This window comes from Amphiura filiformis, chromosome 13, assembly GCF_039555335.1.
Source record: "Amphiura filiformis chromosome 13, Afil_fr2py, whole genome shotgun sequence".
NCBI classification, from domain to species: Eukaryota; Metazoa; Echinodermata; class Ophiuroidea; order Amphilepidida; family Amphiuridae; genus Amphiura; species Amphiura filiformis.
The window spans coordinates 34,537,101-34,557,259 of NC_092640.1; the positions used below are offsets into that span (position 1 = coordinate 34,537,101).

The 20,159-nt window shown below is 35.1% G+C and overlaps 1 protein-coding gene across 1 annotated transcript; it reads right to left on the bottom strand.

The window, feature by feature from the left end:
- Nucleotides 1–657: 657 nt before the first annotated feature.
- On the bottom strand, nt 658–18,896 carry LOC140168719 (aqualysin-1-like). The gene is made up of 9 exons (XM_072192129.1): nt 18,891–18,896; nt 18,300–18,425; nt 15,680–15,826; nt 14,158–14,287; nt 5,978–6,084; nt 4,995–5,136; nt 3,134–3,318; nt 1,694–1,865; nt 658–815 (listed from the first exon to the last, which is right to left on the bottom strand). Exons 1-9 carry the CDS (start codon nt 18,894–18,896, stop codon nt 658–660), a joined length of 1,173 nt encoding a protein of 390 aa, XP_072048230.1.
- Nucleotides 18,897–20,159: the final 1,263 nt, after the last annotated feature.

Genomic DNA, 20,159 nt, shown 5'->3' on the forward strand with positions numbered 1-20,159 from the left:
AGCTGCGCGCGTGGCAAGCTGCGCCCTGCTCGTAGTGTCCAACGCAAGAACAGCAGATCATTTGTACCCACAAGATGGCGAAAGGCTGACGGCCTCTATTGGCCAGTGAAGTTATTAATATCTACACAAGTGAATTGAATACTGAAAGAAATTAAAGTTTTGCATTAACTTTCTATACATTTCAGTGCCACAATTGTATTATATATTGCCGCGATATAAGATAACCAACTCAAAGCTAAGCTGCTAGAAATTACAGGACTGGCTAAATATTTAACATAATTTTTGGTTTGGAGCTTCGACGCCTTCGCATCTCAACCCCATACCATCTAACATACCACATAACATTTCAACTGAACAACACACCCATTATTTCTGGTAATGGTCTGTTTTCACCCTTTATCTATATATTATACACTGTACATCAACTTGCCCATTGGTTCAGACTGTACCATTTGTTGTGGTTAGCAACATGCCCACCAACATTTCGACCAGATAATGTTTTCCGATATTTTGCTAAGGGCGTGATCATTCATATTTTTGTTTGATGAGTGCCTCAAATTCTGGTAAGTTTTATTTACGGTTGGGCTAAAGTAACTTTAACGATCACTAGACATTGACTGTTTGTAAAAAAAGTCTATATCTCGGTTTTGCATTTTTCTAAGATGCAACAGGTCCAACATATAAAAGCAAATTCGGTGTATCTTGAGTAGCACCTTGTAAATCTAACCGTCCACTGGTTCCGTTGCTCACGACATTATGCTTAACAGCACTTGGTTCTAGCGCTGAGTCCAGGCCAAGTTCTATAGCTGCTGCACCTGTAACCATAGAAGCATACGAGACAAGTATTATATAATGAACCATAATGAAAGATTATATCGCGTCTCATGTTACTGTCAATTACGATCCTTGGCTGGTTTACACAGGTTAATAGCGCTTAAAAGGAAGGCAGATTTATTACACAGTACTTTTACAAGACAAAAAGCAACTTTTCTAGGCATTGTTGACATGGTGCCTTCGTGAAAGAAAGTTTCCTACTGTAAAGACCTAACTTTTGAGATGGTTTGTATGTTTGGAGGTGCAAAATTAACAATAAGACGCCCGGTTATACCACCGCGTTCAGCAAGTCATCATCACGACAGATGACGTCAGACGCGATACAAAATACGTAAAACCTTACAAGGTTCCCGAGCTATCCTGTACGTAAAATTTAAGTGGTTCTACGAAGAGCCTAAAAGGTTCGGGAAAGGACATGCAAGACAATTTTAGACCTGACAATGTTACATGTAGGTGAAAGTTGGGTATTGGCGAACACCCTTTCTCTTGGGCTTCTAAATACAACAGACAAACATGATGAATTGCAACTTGTAAAATACAACCACAAAGTACGAATATAGATCTACAAAGTGTTTATTGACAAAACATATTCCCCTGGGGACTTATGGCCTATAAAACAAAATGGCCGCGTTCGTGATTACCCAACGGACAGGGGTTGATTTTCCATTCCCACATTTTGCAACCTCAAACCATGAAAATTACTCGTAACAGGGGGATAATAATGTGGAATTTTCAATAGCTCGTTTACACAGTGTACCATAGTGAACTGGATGGTTAAGTCAAAAGAAGAGAATGAAAGTAATTGTGAACTTTTTAAGATGGATGCAGATGTAAATGAGAATCTAGAAAGTTTTCTCACCTGCAGTATGAGCACACGCCATAGACGTTCCACTCATGACGCTGATACCATCATTAGTATCATATGCTATGCTACGTATACCTACACCAGGGGCGAAGATGTCAACACATTTACCGTAATTGGACGACAGTGACCTCATATCAGATTCATCTGTCGCTGATACTGTGATGGTCTGAAAAGAGGGTAAAATATTATTTATTAGTAAAAAGATTTAGAATCAAATTTTTTACCGCCTAATGGTTATGATGAGAGGTGAATTCTTTATAGAATATCATCAAGCGTCGATCCCTTGAAACCACAGCCCCCCCCTCAGTGCAGCCAGAACTCTCCTGAATGGAAAGGAACAAAGGGATGACCTTGATTCAAAAATTCATTTGCCTATCTCACTATGTTCCTACAAGATTGAAAACCTGCATTTACGATCAGTTACTGAAGCTAGCAGTACGGAATAACTACAGAATGTCTTCTCACTGCACGCACTGCTGAACACATGGTACAGGATAAGTAGTGTGTGAAGTGGCGTCTCGTGATTCGTGAACCAGTGAACCCCTTGTGCAGAAGAATTATCCCTGTACAGGTTCAAATTGCACAACCCTTCGTAAAGATAAGGGGGCATCCCAAGTGTTGATACCTGCACCACTACATTTCTCTAGGTACCAGTGGTCCCTTGTAATAGTCTTCAAGACTACTAGTGGCCAAAATAGTTGAATATTTCCTCTACATTGTCTTCCAAAAATGGCAAAGTTCTCTGGCATTAAGGGATCTGGAATGAGCGTTTTGAGCGTTTCGACAGTATTTTTAGGGGACATGAGAGCACCTCAGACGTATCGAATTGCATTCTGAATACGAAGCATGTCTTTCTGATATCAAATAATTTTCATTTTTGAAAATCACGATATAATACAAATTTTATAACAAATTATTAAAATTTGATATTTTTCACCTTTTTGATATATATCAGTCCTCGAAGTAAATTTTATAAATCTAATGATATATTCTTAAAGTGTATGTAGCTGGGAGGAAAAGCCGATGATCAATTGAAAATTTTGACCTTTCATATTGAAGATATGGATTTTTTCCCAAAAAGCCCTAATCCATATCTTCAATACGAAAGGTCAAAATTTTCAATTGATCGTCGGCTTTTCATCCAACCTACATACACTTTAAGTATAAATCATCAGATTTATAAAGTATACTTCAAGTACTGTTAGATATCAAAAATATTAATTTTAATGATTTGCCATAAAATGTGTATTACATTGTGAATTTCAAAAATTCAAAATTATTTGATATCATCAGGACATTCTTCGTATTCAGAATGCAATTCGATATGTCTGATGTGCTCTAATGTCCCACAATAAATACTGTCCAAACGTTCATACCCCTTCCCTTAAGCAGGTCTTGAAATAGTGTGTGTGAAAAGTTTTGTAAGAAACCTACCTCAGTCACTCTTCCCGGAGAAAACAAACAAGCGTCAGTGTTGCTTCCACCTGCCGCAGTTGTTGTTGTTACTCCAGCTTGAATCAAGTTTCTAACTGCTTCATCAAGGGATTCCGAAGCGCCACCACCGAGAGAGATAGAGGCTATGGCTGGTCTGGTTGCGTTTACTGCAACCCAATCTAATCCTGTAAAAGAAAACACAAAGTAATGCGAAGATTCATTTTGTGTTCTTTGAAGTTGTAAAATAAAACGGCAGTTGTTCTTAAGTCTTGCCGATATTTCATTAAAAAATTAAAGGAGGCTTTAATGGAGTTTGCCTCCCACGTGACAAAGGTTTTTATTCTAAAGCAGTTATGAATTCGGCAGACGGTCGAATCCAGAATCGGCTTTTGGTAAATTCATTTTACGCATGCATTATTTTTGAATTAGAGAACAATTTTTAGGGATCTATGCTTTATCTATAGAGGGCAGCATATCGATTTTTTAACGGTTATCGTCGTTGACCGCACTGCGATACACCGTTAGCTAACCCTGTATGTCTCCCTCTTTTGATTACTTATTATGCTGTTATCATCTGATCTCCGTTACAAAATTGATATGCTGCCCTCTATTATGTACATCATCGATTCCTTGTTCTCTAATTCAAATGTTATGCATGCGTAAAATGAATTTACCAAAAGCCGGATTCGGCCGCCTGCCGAATTCATAACGATATTATTGCAATGAGTTACAAAGTTAACACCTATTACCAAGTTCACTTTAATGTTAACAAAACTTGTTTATTTCTAAGTAAAGTATGTATGGGCAATGCGCGTACGTAATAAGTCATACAATGATTACAGATCTTATTACAAAAGATTAAATAGCAGCTTCTTGTTCTTGATACAAAGGTCTGTTGCATGCACTCAAAGTTCCGGACGACTCTCTAAAGTATATGCTGTTTCAAACTTGCCCAGCAAAGTCCACTGTTGACTTGAACGTGAACACACAAATTATGTCCTTTTCGTACAAAATCTTTGCACAGATGACACCTACGTTGACATATACGTGTTGTTTCATAAACAAGACTACCCCTTTTGGCGTAAAGAAATCACTTCGCAGGTACCCTTCTTTAAAGCCACATAGCTGTAATCACATTAAATCCCATACAACACTTTCATACAATGACACGGAAATACCTTGCTTATTGCCTCAGGAGCACCAGTAAATTGGAAAATCCCAATTCTAATAACAGCTCCTTCCTTTACATTGACATTGACACCACGTATCAACATGGTTTTTCTATATGATGCAATGAAATCATCCCATTTGTGTTATTTTGGATATTTCCAGATTTTAGACACAGAACATTTACCTAAATTCGCTACCAAATAAGCAAAAAAGTATACTACGTATATATCTATATGCGAGTAATAAAGCATTGCAAATAACTCGTTCTGTAAGTATTTATATGTTAACCATGGTTTCTGAATTCAACAACCTCATTTGCACGAAAAACATTTAATATGTAAAATATAAAATATACCATTTGCCCGTATTATTACCACTTCAATGCATGTTTCCAAAAATAACCGAACCTGGTTTTTAGTGACATTTAGATTATTCTGGTTTTGCAAATTGTGCTGGTTGTTGCTTGAAGGCTACAACCAAGGTCGCTTAGTTGACTGGTTTGACAAAGGGCAGACAATTTTGCCCGACACTCTAATTGAAGACCGAATTATATAAAAGACTAAGTTTGCGAATGACGTCCTGTTAACCAGACCTAAAATGCCGTACTGCGCAGGTCTGCAACCAATCACGTCGCGCATTTGCCCTGACGTCAGGCGCAAACTAGTCTTTTTAATTCGGTCTTCAATTATACCTCTGATAACATTTGACGAGGATCCCATCCCAAAGCAATCCAAAACTCTAACACCATAAAGTTTGGCTTCAGTGGCGACTCCAAAGGATGTTCCTGCAGCTGTGCCTGAACAATGAGACCCGTGTCCATTGCAATCTGTACCCTGAAAGAATACGAAAAAAAGGCATTTTAAACATTGAATGCTGTACTCAAGAATACCGAATAACCAGCATTCCACGTTTATTATCGTGCAGTATTTTTTACCATGATTACCAGGCTCTTAAAGATTTTCTGTGCGGGTCATGCAGTTTAAACCCAAAGAAATTGCTGATTATACGCCAGGGATCGTACACTGCTATCGAGTGCTTCGACTACGAGATTTATCTGAGCGTGTCGTGATTTATGGTGATCAGTGATAGCGAACAGGACCATCGTGTATTGTGTATAAATTCGCCAAATTTGCACATTTCTTTTTCTGTAACGACTATTAGATTACTTTGTTTAAGAAATATTAATCTTGATATCTTATAATATTAAATGCATGTTACTATTGTTTGTAATTTAAAATTAAATAGAATTATGTATCTCAAGAGATATAAAAACAACCTTGAATGTGACTGACTAATTTTACTCCACCATTGTCCACACTGATGTTACTCGACCCTCCTCATCTGGTTACAATTATAGCGTTGAGGTGTACTAAAGCAGAAGCAGACGCAAATAGTTTCTATGAATCGACTGGATTTAAGCTTCCGTTATCTTCGTTTTAAATATACTGATAGCATTATAGCTTGATATAATTGGAATGTTAGACACAAACTAAAAGAGCCTTCCCGTAAAAATCCCACCAGCAAATATAAGGGCACGCACCCGAAATTCTTATTGGGATTTTCAGAGGATGGGGCCCTCTATTTGTACATGAAATTTACCCCCAAGACAAAGGAGCCCATATGCGCCATTATGCGAATCTTTACGGTATAATTCTAGGTATTCTTAATACATACGTCTCCTTCTCCGTAGTTATATGCTGTAGATGCTCTTCCAGCCACATCTTCATGTGTTGGGTTAATACCAGTGTCTACGATGTAAATATTGCTGCCGGAACCAGTGCCTATAAATCAGATTATGATATAATGATGTATATTAATCATTTTAATATCAAAACATAGTTGTCATTCCGTGGAAACATTTTGCTTCACTGTGCTACAAAGTAGTTCACTTTGGTTATGATCCCATTATCATCTCCTTTTGGTTTTGCATCCTAATTTTAACCTTTGGAGTACAGTGCTGCAATCTCATATTCCCTTCCCCTCACTTCTTTTTTTTTTATGCTGTTTGCATATTGCTAAGTATATTGTGTATTTTCATTTAACATGCATACTTACCTTACAAAATGTTGTTTTAATCTGAATTATATTTTGTTTTGCAATATGATATGTAATTACCATCAATACACATACCAAAGTCGTTATTTGTCAATATAACTTAATCCAATGCTACTGGTGTCTTGTGTAATAAGCTCATAATTAGTTCATTCTATAATTGGATATCTTGTTTTGCTTTTGTCATCTGAGCTGAAGATAATCTAATATGGCACGTGTTATATAGGCCTTTATGTTATTATTATCTGAAGTCTGAAAAACATCATTTTAACTTTATAACTCAGTGACCTGGATTGGATTTTGAATGGCCTCTTTACAACTGAAATCAATTGCTCTCTGTTTATCATTTTTTTTTTTTTAATTTTGTTGTTACTTATTTAATTTCCTGATACTTACTATACCCATATTGAGTTACCATACTGTTTTAATTCATTCTTGGTTAATTATTATTGTTTAAATTATAATTTGCTTGTCGGAGACAAAAAAGATGTCTCCACAAAATTTACTTTTTGTTGTACTTTAATATTGATTGGTGTTTTTATTTTTTTTGTAACATTTTTGGTGAAACAATAGTATCTGTATATTTTTTTTTTTTTTGACAAGTGCACACAATTCTTGTATTATTTGTTCCAACTGTGTTAATATAAATGATGTGAGTTTTTCTTGTATAATATGTAACTGCTTTGCGCATGATGTATGTATAAGAAGTGGTAGCCAAGGCTTTGCTTCAAATAATTGGAATTGTAGGAATGTATCATTCGAGCAAGCTTCCCATTCAATCATTTCAATAATGATGATGACTTCAATAATGCTATTCAAGGCTTTGATTCAATTGGTGAACATGATCAAGTGGATATTGATATCACTAATAGTTTTGATCACCTCTGCTTTAATCCACTTCGTCAAGATGATGATTTTAATGCGGCTAGTTGTGATATAGATTATGTTTGTAAGTACTTTACATCTGACAGCTTTAACACAAATGAAAATAACAACTTGGTTAATAATGGTTTATCAATGTTCCAGTTGAACATCAATAGCATGAACAAAAATGTTGATGAATTGAAATCACTATTGCAAGTATGTAAACATCGTTTCTCAATAATTGCTGTGACTGAAACATACTTTAAATGTACCCCACCTGAATACTATAAGCTTCCTGGTTATCAATTTGTTTATAAAAACAGAGAAGGTATGCGCAAAGGAGGTGTAGGTATGTATGTGAGTAATGATATCAAATATAAGATCAGATCTGATTTAAATGAAATTCATTCATCATCATTTGAATCATTCTTTGTTGAAATTGACAATGAAAAGAGTAAGAACATCATTGTGGGAGTAATCTATAGACCACCAACATCAGGAAATAGTATTGAGCTTTTTGGGGCGCCCGCTACGGCGGCGGCCCCATTATTAGGCTTGACTTTGCAAAAAGCTTCTAATTTCGGTCTTGCTAGATTTACTTCGCAATTGTTTTGCTAAAATTATGCCCAGCTCAGAAATAAAACCACAATTTGCTTGGATTTTATTTTATTATTGTTTTCTGATATGCATGGGATAAAATCTTGTGCGTATATTCTTTGTTTAAAATACACAATTAATGGACTTATAAAAACACCAAATAACCCGTGACCTTTGTACGGGCTTAAACCAGTTTACCGCCTCTTAGAACCCGATAGACGGTGACCAACACTATATGGACCACAATAGCCTAATCTCAATGGCATAGTCCAATAACCTCATATAAACAATCATAGTGCAAAAGTTGACCTAACTTGCAGAGTATGAGTTTTAGTACCCAAAGTTTCAAAGTCATTCAATGAATGTACACATGTAAGTTGAATAGTTGTCCTTGTTTAATAAGCAGGCAGCAGGGTACAGTGTATGAGTAGGCATCTTATCAAGATCAAGATAGTGATAGTGACATAACAATTAACATGCTTATCTTTCCAAGGTCTTATCTATCTGCATGGTGTAATTGAAATTACTATACAACATGTACAAGCCGTATCAAAAAGTTTGGTACCCAGCAGTTTTGATAGTTATTGAAAAGCCTGGTTCTTCCAAATGCAATATCGGGTCCCCCTTAAAATGATAAGGCCATAAATCTTTTGTGACTGTTTATGACATTAATCAACAAATTATGCGGATCCTAGATGTGTCGAGGATGTTACGTTTATGAACAAAACGTTACGTTTGTATTTTCAATTTGTTGCTACGTGTATGGTAACAAATGAAAGTTCTGTAAATGTTTTAAATTCTTCAATGCTAAGTATTCTTTTGGATATCATCAAATTGTAAATCTCTAGTCAGATTTTCAGTGTGTTAACAACTATGTATTTAAAGACGTTACGTTCATGTACAAAACATTAACGTTCTTATCTTGTAAACATTGTATACCCATAGCTACTTTTATGAAGAATGAATGTTCTGTAATTGTTTTTTATCCTTCATCTCTATTAGATTTTCAGTGTATTAGCAAGTAGATGATGTATATGTATCACAGACGTTATACATTCATAAAAACTCTTCTTTTGGTCAACATAGGCGTAGATCCAGGGTGGGGGATAACCCCCCCCCCCCAATATTTTGCCAGGGGGAGCTTACTTACTTGTGTCTTCTATACTATCCATCATATACCCCCATGCATAACGAAATTCAACAATATTCAATATCCAAAGCAATATCATCACTACAATATGCCCCAAAAACAGAACTCCCCACCCCACATAATCGCAAATTGACACGACAGCTTCATTCCAATTCAATTTATTTCATCCAAAACGGCCCTGTGATACACCTTCCCCAATCAAACACATTTGCATTTGATCATCTTCTACTCTTCCCTAGAAAAAATCATTATAATATCAAATCTAAACACCATGCCATGGAATTCACCATATCACGTTCAAGCTCACATTGGGCGCCCCATTCCTTTTTTAAAGGAATTTTTATTAACTCTGAGTTTGATTATGTTCTAAACAAACTCAGCTCAGCTGAGAACAAAATCAGCTATTTCTTGGGTGATTATAATATTGATTTGCTTAAAGAAAAGAGCAATAAACATATTAGTGATTACTTGAGTACAATCTATTCTTATGGTTTTTACCCAACAATTGATAAACCGACTCGTATTACCAGAACATCTGCAACTATTATTGACAATATTATTACGAATAATTGTTGTGCCAATCACCAATCTGGAATCTTTGTAGTAGATATCAGTGATCATTTTCCCATTTTTACTAACACTAATATAAAAATAGATGGAAATAATGCTACACCTAGTAAAACTCAAACTGAATATAAAAGACAAGTTACGGATGATAATATAAATTTGTTATTAAAAAGACTTTCATTAGTTAATTGGAATGACGTTCTAACTGAAGAGGTGGATACAATGTATACTAATTTCATATCTAAATTCAATGACTTGTATGATGAATGCGTACCTAATAAAAAAATCGTAATAAAAAAATCGTAAAAATAATCAAGAACCACATTCTCCATGGATAACAAAAGGACTCTTAAAATCAATTAACCATAAAAATAAATTGTATAAATCTTTTTTGAAACATCGTACAACTGCCAAGCAAGATCGGTATAAAATATACAGAAATAAATTAAACTCACTCCTCAGGAAAGCCAAAAAAAGTTACTTTACAAATAAACCAAATAAATACAGAAACAATATGAGGAACACCTGGAAAATACTTAAAAATATACTGAATAAAAACAAAAGTTCAAACTTCACCACCAAATTTCGTGATAATGATAAAGTATACACAGATCCAAATGACATTGCAAATGGCTTCAATAATTACTTTGTTAACATAGGTCCAAATTTGGCTTCATCAATTGAATGTATTCCAAGTATTGATTATTCGCATTATCTGTCAAAGAGTAAGATCAGTCATAACAACAGCATGTTTTTTACACCTATCACTGAGCAAGAAATCCTAAAAATAATCAATGGATTGGACTCCAACAAAAGTCCAGGGTATGATGGACTTGGTTCATTTATAATAAAAAAAGTTGCTCCAATGATAGTAAAACCACTTCAGATAATTATTAACGAGTCTATTTGTACTGGTAAAATACCTGACAGTTTTAAAGTAGCGAAGGTAATTCCACTGTATAAGAAGGATGATAATGATTTGTTTTCAAATTATCGCCCAGTATCTGTTTTACCAATTTTCTCAAAGAGTCTGGAACGGCTTGTATTTAACAGATGCATGTCATATTTAGATCACCATCGCATTTTATATAAACGTCAGTATGGTTTTAGAAAAAACCACAGCACATATATGGCAGTGATTGACTTGGTTAACAAAATTACTGAAGCTGTTGACAATGACAATTTTACAGCAGGTGTGTTTTTTAGATTTATCAAAAGCATTTGATACTATAGACCATACAATATTGCTTGATAAACTCTATCACTATGGTTTTAGAGGTATTACACACAGATGGTTTGAAGATTATTTGAGTAATAGAAAACAATATGTTTATTATAATGGTGTTCCATCTCAACAGCAAAATCTTACTTGCGGTGTGCCTCAAGGTTCAATACTGGGTCCACTGCTTTTCATTATATATGTTAACGATATTCACTTAATTACTGAGTCACTTGATGTGATTTCATTTGCTGATGACACCAATTTATTTTACTCTCACAATCAGTTTAATGTTATTGAGGAGGTCTTCAACAAAGAGCTTATTAATGTGAATAGATGGTTCCAGGTAAATAAATTATCTGTCAATGCTAAAAAACGAATTATATGTTACTCGGTACCAAGAAGAACACAAAACCTGAGTACAATCTTGACTCTGACAGGCACTCAAGAACACCGCTTGAAAAAGTGCCAAACACTAAGTTTCTAGGTCTACAAATTGACCAGAATATCACTTGGAAAGAACATATTGATAATATTGTAAAAACATGTTCAAGAAATGTCGGTATCATTAATAAATTAAAAAACTTCCTCCCACATGAGGCGTTATATACATTGTATTGCTCTTTGATATTACCGTATATCAATTATGGTATCTTAGCTTGGGGATGTGCATGTTCATCATACATAAATGATCTTTTTAAAATTCAAAAGAGGGCACTTCGTATTATAAGTGCAAGTGATTATAGAAGTAGCACAAATCCCTTACTGATTAGGTATAATACTTTAAGTGTCAGGGATATGTATACATTTGAACTTGGTTTATTTATGTACAAACATGATAATGGACTTTTACCGAGTGTTTTTGATGATTTATTTGTAAAACAGTCTAAGATCCATGACTTGAATACCAGATATAAAGATCGTCTGAGGCTTCCATTTATCAAAAGAGCTTTCTGTGGAAAATCTATTAAATATGCAGCTACTAAGTTATGGAATAATGTTGATAACAGTATTAAAAGTTCATCATCGATTAATCAATTCCGCCATGTATTTAAAAAACATCTCATGCAAAGTTACTGTTAATTCCTATTGTATCTGATTTATGTGACCACATTGGATATTTATATTTTATATTACTTATTGTTGTGCATTTTCTTATTTACTATTGTTTACTGTTATTTTTCATGTATTTAGGTTAATTCATATCAAGATATGACAGCTTACTGTTGCTTCTTCATTGAAATGACAATCTGCTGCCATGTCTAATGATGAATTAACCAATCAAGGGATCACAGACTTTCAGGCCTCTTCTTGGCCTTTCCTGTAATTCCTTCACTCTCACTTGTATTATGATTTTGTATGTATCCTATGTATATTTACTATTTGATGAGTGAAAAAATAAATGAATGAATGAATGAATGAATGTGGTAGTGTTCCTTTACGCGTTAATCCACTGGCGACGTACAATATGGCGTATATCACATCCGGCTCTCTGGTACATACAACGCTGTTTTTGCCACGTAAAATATGTCGTAAATCGCATCCGGCTCTCTGGTACATACATACATTGCCACGTAGGGTCGGTCAAATCGGGATAAGGCACTTCACGGATTGGGTTATTCCATTAATTTGAAATCTACACTCCCGCTGTAGAAGATTAAGCTTAAGTCTTCCACAAAGGGAGTATGGGTTTCAAATAGAATAGGCAAATGGTAACTTAGATTTAAAATACTCACTAGAGCGTGGAAAATTTAGGTAAAGCCATATATAATAATAAATAAAATAAATTTTGGATGTATAAAGCGCCTTTCTCCACATCTTAGAGGACTCAAAGCGCTGTAATTTTGCTGCAATGGTGAATCATCACAATCATATCGCATCAACTAGGTTGCTGCCGAACGGCGCACACCTATCCGCATTTAGATTGTAACATCCACCAATTATCTGTGCAGCTCCCCAAATTCCATTGGGTGAAGGAAGTTTTTGATAACCAAACAACTAATCACCGATTTTTGCGATACAGGAGGAAACCGGAGATCCCGGAGAAAACCTGCGAGAGCGAACATATAATCAGGATAAACCAAGTGCACATGAGTCTTTGGGCCGCGTCGGGGCTTGAACCCGGGACCTCAGTGGTGCAAAGCGACGGAATTACCGCTGCGCTAACTCGCCCTCCCTACATATACAGGGAGAGTGTTGGTTTTAAAATAAATAATTATCCCTAAGCCAATTTCCTAAACATACTCCCTCTGTAGAAGGCTTTTCTTGTATCTTCTACATGGGTATGGTAGATTTCAAATGGAATAGCCCATTGCAGTGATGGTTTATAGTAATTTAGTATTCGTCACTATGCGAAAATCACGATAAATTAGAAATAAAGAACTTTCAGATACGTGTTTTTATAAATACGCACGTGACCGCCTCCGCGACAGTTAGTCTCGACGTGATCTTCTACATAGCGAATGGTCTTCCTATACATTTGAATGCAAAGGCGGAACAACATGAGACTACTGTAGTACTGTGCAGCAAAAGTGTCTATTTTGTTCAACTTTGTGATTATATTGTAAACGTTTCCGTCCTTGAATATTTTTCCGTCGTTAAAATACTTTCAAAATGTTGTTTTTGATAACATATTACAAATTCGGAATCCCCACATGTGTAATACTTTTGCAATTCAAGTAATACTTAAATTTGATGATCTATATCTACAGAGTTCCTATCCTTTTCTGTATGCATGAGGATCACGTGCGTATTTATAAAAACGTATTTATTATGTGTAGTCGAAGCATACTGCCCACCCGCTTTATATGCTAAAGAATTAGAACCAGATTCAATAAGTTATCACAATTGCTTATATACACATGCAGCTGAAGTAGATGAGACCTGCACAATTATCTTGTATTTTGATAATACCATTCTATGATAGTGTAAATTTTAAAGTCTACACTACCACCTGTTCTCATTTGTTTCACTCACATGAACTTTGACCTTTTCAGATTACAATCCAATATTAATATTATCGAAATAACTATTCTTATTACTATTTTATAATAATGATATAATTTTTGTTTTCATTTTTCATTTTAATTCACGACATTTTTATATCCCTAACCCTAAACCTAACCCTAAAACCAAGTCTCGTGATAATGCTTGCATTAATACATGACGATGGAACCTTGATTTTGCTCTCACTTTCCCGTCTTTATACTCTCTCCCTTTCTTCCCCTCTCTTTGTCCCTACCTCTCCTTCCCTCTTCATTTTATTCCAAGAGGCGGCACCAGGATTTTTTTTTTGGGGGGGGGGAGGTGGAAATGTACGTAATTTTGGGGGGTTGGCCTCAAAAGTTGGGGGGCAAGAAAAATATATGGGGTGGCAAATGCCACCCCCCCACCGCTACTGCTTACCTTTCGGGTTATATTTCCCATCTAGGGGTAAATCCCTCTGGTCAATTCTGTCCAGTCCCCACGAGTCAAATGTTAACGCCCGAACTATTCCATCTTCTTCCACGTATTCTACACCAACTAACTGACGCAGCTATTTCGGAAAGTAAACAAGGATACGTGAACATTTTTAACAAAATAGGAGCATGTTTCAATTTTGCTCCATGTGGTGCCAAAATTACACCTATGACGTCACACTGTTACATTTTTGCTCGGAACTCAATAACTTTACATTGTAGATAGGTCAAACTATACTATTTCTGAATCTTTATGACCAGAGGAACACATTGCTTGTGTTTTTAACATAATCCTAACAATTTTGAACTTGACCTCTGTGTAATAGTTCAACGACCTTTTCCCTCCAAATAAGGATGTTGTTGAAATGCCTTCATAGCCTATTATGATCAGCGCTATTATAAGTACTGTATCTCTGCTAATACAGCAAATTTAACATAATTTGCACGATTGTTATGTGAATTTATTGGACTTTTAAGGGATGGGGTATGAACGTTTGGACAGTATTTATTGTGGGACATTAGAGCACATCAGACATGTCGAATTGCATTCTGAATACGAAGAATGTCCTTCTGATATCAAATAATTTTGATTTTTGAAATTCGCAATGTAATACACATTTTATGGCAAATGATTAAAATTGTTATTTTGATATTTAACAGTACTCGAAGTAAACTTTATAAAGCTGATGATTTATACTTAAAGTACGTGTATGTAGGTGGGATTATAAGCCGACGATCAATTGAAAATTTTGACTTTTTATTGAAGATATAGATTTTTTCCCAAAACACCAAAAAATTAGGTCTTTTTGGGAAAAAAATCCATATCTTCAATATGAAAGGTCAAAATTTTCAATTGATTGTCGGCTTTTCCTCCCAGCTACATACACTTTAAGAATATATCATTAGATTTATAAAATTTACTTCGAGGACTGTTATATATCAAAATGTGAAAAATATCAAATTTTAATAATTTGTCATAAAATTTGTATTATATCGTGAATTTCAAAAATGTAAATTATTTGATATCAGGAAGACATTCTTCGTATTCAGAATGCAATTCGATATGTCTGATGTGCTGTCATGTCCCACAAAAAATACTGTCGAAACGCTCAAAACGCTCATTCCAGATCCCTTAACCTAATGGCAGAAACCAGTTGGCAGAGACTTAGAAGTCATCTCTCCCAACACTAAAGCGTCGTAATAGAATATTGTGATGCAAGGCGGTGCTGCAAGGCCCAGCATCACAATGTACATCTACCTGTACAGAGAATTGTACGGAGCTCTTTCAAAACTAAGAGACAAACCCAGTTTGATTGTCAAAAGGAAAAGTACGCAGGCACACCCTAAATACTTCCTTTATATACTTTAATCAGTCTCATGTCCAGTAAATCAGTACGCACAGTTGGCTTCATGTCATTCTGTAGCAGATTAACAAGTATCCAAACAGGTAGAATATGCGGTTCACTTACCAACTTCAATTCAGCGCATCCTGCTTCCACAACAAGTGCTTTCAAAACATACCGTATTTTGTTGATGATTCGAATTTGCGAGCCTGCTATCCTGTACTCGGGTAATGATTTCAATTCTTGTTCGACAGCATCAACTCCATAACCACTCTGAAATTTATGTTTGAAGAGTTTTCTTATCATATGGCCCTTCCATCCGTTGATAGTGTTTTGGCTCTGCTAATTCCAACCAGGCCGGAACTAACGAAGCGAAGAACTGAAAACGAGGACAATTGTGTAGCCAGTCTACACAATCGTCCGTGCTTTCAGCAGTATTCCGCTTTGCGAATTCTGGCTTGATTGAAGTTCGAAGAGACAAAACGCCATCAACGGCGCGAAGGGGCCAATCATAAAAAAAACTATGTTGTGTAGTGTGAATATATTTCTTGAATGGAATCTTTTATTGTAATTGTTTAACTGATGCTGAGTAAAACAAATAAACAATTATCATTATTTAGTGAGTCTACGCGGGCAGTGGGGTACGCGAACAGGTTAAGTTTTACTTTAAAACTGATCCATCTGATAGCGTCTATAATGCATTATGGAATTAGTATATTAATATAATAATTTAATTTAATATTTTTCATTAATTTAATATTAATATTAATAATTTCATTTTATATTTTTAAAATAATAATTTTAGGTGACGATTTATGTCGAACCTTGCTCTGTATAGTTCACCCACTGTTAGATTAAATTTTCTATCTATTATGTAGGCCTATATAGTTTGATTTGTTCGCAAATAAAACTGAAAAAACACTGATATTTGTGATATTTGCTTTCAGTAAACTGTAATAAGGAACTAATGTGGATAGTTACTTGGTTCCAAAACAATATACTTTGAAAAATATCGGGATTGACGCAAGCGACCAATAATTAGCTTTTTTTTTTTTTTTTTAATTTTACTGTCATTGACATCTCACATATTTATTGGGATTGGATATTCGTATATAAACGCGGCGCTTATAACTTTACTTTGTAAAAATATTTTTCTGCAATTTGCCGAGCCAGAACATCCTAAAATTCATAAAAATTCCGCTTTTTACATTTTTGAAATAAGCATAAGGACAAGAATGTCCTACCTTGGTTACTGAAGTAGACATTGGCAAACGATATGCATCAAAACGGACATCAAAATGAATACAAAGTATACTTACATTCGTATTTTTATTACTTCGTATGTTTTTCTTATCTTCTGGACACCAAAGATAGCGATATACACAGAGTGAATTATTTCCATGTTTACAGTTAGCATCCTGGACAACCGATTCTTTTGTTATGCAAGGCTCACTCAGTCATTTAATGAGGCAATACAAACGATCGAATTTGGTGTTGAAATGAGCTAAATTTTTAGTTACACCTTTTCGATGTAAAATTAATTTTCTCTGCCAAATGAAAAGCAATCATTTTCATTTTTTCAGTAAATGTCAGGAAAAATTGTAGTGCTTGATACTGTATTTTTTTCAAATTCTAGTGTTAAACTTAGGCGTGAAATTTAGTCATTTAGTGTAAGATTTTCGATTTTGATAGGCTTAAACTCTGCCCGCGAGCCTTTTTTTTTTTTTTTTTTTAGCTTTTCAAAGTAAGATAGTTCGCTAATGAAGGATTTTTCCCAACTTTCTAACGCACATCACCGTGAGCGATATATCATAGTTTTGTCAGAATTTGCGTTTTCATTTCACCATTTTTACTGCCGGCTGACCATTTTTCAAAATCAACGAGTGAAATCTAAGGCTAATACTAGCATTGTGGATCGATATCCCTGGGTTTAATAGGAATACCGGCATGGCTACAGTGTTGCTAGAACTTCAATATAGCAAAGAAATTCCCAGGCCTATAGCGCTCCTACTGATCATGTTTAACCAGAACACTCAATTGGGGATTTGGGCTACCAAATCGCTGGTCGGGCAATTTGCTTTCAATGGAAAATTGACCTGAATAAACAACAAAGGAAATATCGACTATTTCTGCTGGTTGCTCTCGAGATAAAAGTACTGAGTTAGACATGTTCGGAGCATGAAGGGAAAAAGGGTAAAACAAAAACGGAAATTCTGACAAAACTATAATATATAGACCCACACGAGGTGCTTTACAGAGGTGGGAAATATCTTTCTTTAGCAAACTATGTTAGTTTGAGACGCTAAAAAATTAATTCCGTAAAAAGCTCGCGGGCGAACTGAAGGCCTATAAAAATAAAAAAATATCACACTAAAAGACACAATTTGATGCTTAATTTTAACACCAGGATTTGTAAAAAAATGTATATATATCCAAGCACCAAGTTTTTAACTGACATTACTGAAGAAAAAAATATTGCTTTATATTTGACCGAGAAAATTAATTTCATAGCAAAAAGGTGTATCTCTGAATTGTGCTGATTTTAACATGTATCGATCGACTTTTAGCGCGACTAAGCATTTCTAAAGAATCGGTTGTCCAGGTTGCTAACTGTTTAATGCATATATAGACATGATATATTGTGATCAAAATAGACCTATAATATCTATTGTCATCCCTTTTAAAGTGTGGCAGAATTACCCAAACTATAATTAATTTGATTAATTATGAAGTTATGGATCCGTACCTTAATCTTAACAATATACCGGGATATAATTCTGCCCTGGACGGAATACAATGGTGCTAGCGCTGACGAGAACGAGGCAAGAGTCATCAAAACGAGACCTATGATGCTGAGAGTTTTGCTAGCAACCTGTTAATCGGTTGGGTTTACACAAAATGAAAAGAAAGAAAAAAAAGACTAATAAATACACAAAATACATGCAGAGGACGAAAGCATACAAACGAAAAACAAGCAAATGAAAAGAAATAAAGAAACAAGCAAACATGCGGAACGTACGCATGGTAAGAGAAAAAAAGAAAAAAAAAAACGAGCAACCAACTAAAGACATGAACAAAGGAGCAAACAAAGAAACAAACAAACGAAGAAGGAATAAACAAAGAAAGATAAAATTTACACAGAAAAGAGAACAAGGAAAACAACGAAAACAACGAGACAATTAATTTAAACGAATTTCAACTTTGGTAAAGCAAGGAGAATATAACTTTGACCAGTTCTTGCAACTTCGTAGATTCGTTAAGCTTAAAAACAAATTACTGCAGTGATTATACTAAAATATTGGAATAAATATATGCAGAAATATTAATTATATCCTACCTTCATCTTAATAAAAAAAATAGTCTCCTTTAACATAAACTTTGAAAAATTATTCCAGTTTGCTTAGACGACACCGCTTCAATTACTATGTCCATGTAGTATGCAGTATTAAATTATAACACGTTTATCTAAGTTGTGTCTATTTGTTTAATCTCGTGTCGGATAAGAGAAAACATATGTTCCCAACAAGAAATTTCTCAATAAACTGATATCATAATTTCAATTTCACACGCCAAATGATATAACACAATTAATGAAATGTAATAGAATTTGTAAAAACAACAAGATGAAATTAATTTATGGCTGTTATTAGTCTTTGTCAAAGACGACTCACTATCCCTCTCGACGATCCTTGTCAAGTGGGGAGGGAGCGGTGAAGCCGCTACAGCGAGTCGCGAAGCGACGAGAACGAGCCGGTCGCCGCTCGCGGCGATGGCCGGTTGGACCTTGTCGCGGCGGCGCTATTTAAACTACTGGGTGTGTCAGTACTGATACAATATTTTTGTGTGAAAATAACCAACGGGCCTTTTACTGTTTTTAGGCTGTTACTGTTATAGGGCATTTCGTGATCCACAGCATCACCCCCACCCCACTTTTCTCAAAACAAATACCACTGGAAACCTCTAGTTGCATGATGTTTATGTACAAAACAGAATGTTTGATAGCAAATTTAGTATCAAATTGGAGCTAACAAGAATTTGCACACGACCTTATCAATCAAATTGTCATAACACGATTAAGTTGTGGTGTAGGATGGGTTACATAACCGTGGACTTTCTTTATTTGAGGTGTATATTTCTACAAAATAAAAGAAACTCCGCTCCGTACTTTCTTCAAAACTTCTTTTAGCCAGGAAAATTATGCTCATTTTCTAATTCGTGTTCATAGGTCATTTTTAAGCATTGTGTTAGTGCACACAATTTAATAATTGAAAAGGGTACTAGATATTCTTACCCTAAGGTTCCCCCTGAAAATGAATCTGTACTATTTGTGACTTACAGGAAACAGAGGACGAATGTCATTTATTATGAAATGTAAAGATCACGTCACACGGTCGATCTTTTCCAGCATACAGTACTTCCATAGGGAATGGAAATGATGGAATTGCCTGCATCTGGTTCATAGCAGTTTGACTGCCACCGTTTGGTCAAACTTAATACAATTTGGGGTAACACAAATGCCTTTTTAAGCATTGGGGGTAACACAAATGCATTTGTAAGCATTGTGTTAGTGCACACAATTTAATAATTGAAAAGGGTACTAGATATT

Excerpts from the sequence above, each read along its gene's own strand:
- LOC140168719 (XM_072192129.1), bottom strand. Across the intron at positions 15,827-18,299 it reads GGTATATTGTTAAGATTAAG|AGTGGTTATGGAGTTGATGC; the intron begins GTACGGATCCAT and ends CATAAATTTCAG. Across the intron at positions 3,319-4,994 it reads CTCGTCAAATGTTATCAGAG|GATTAGATTGGGTTGCAGTA; the intron begins GTATAATTGAAG and ends TTTCTTTTACAG.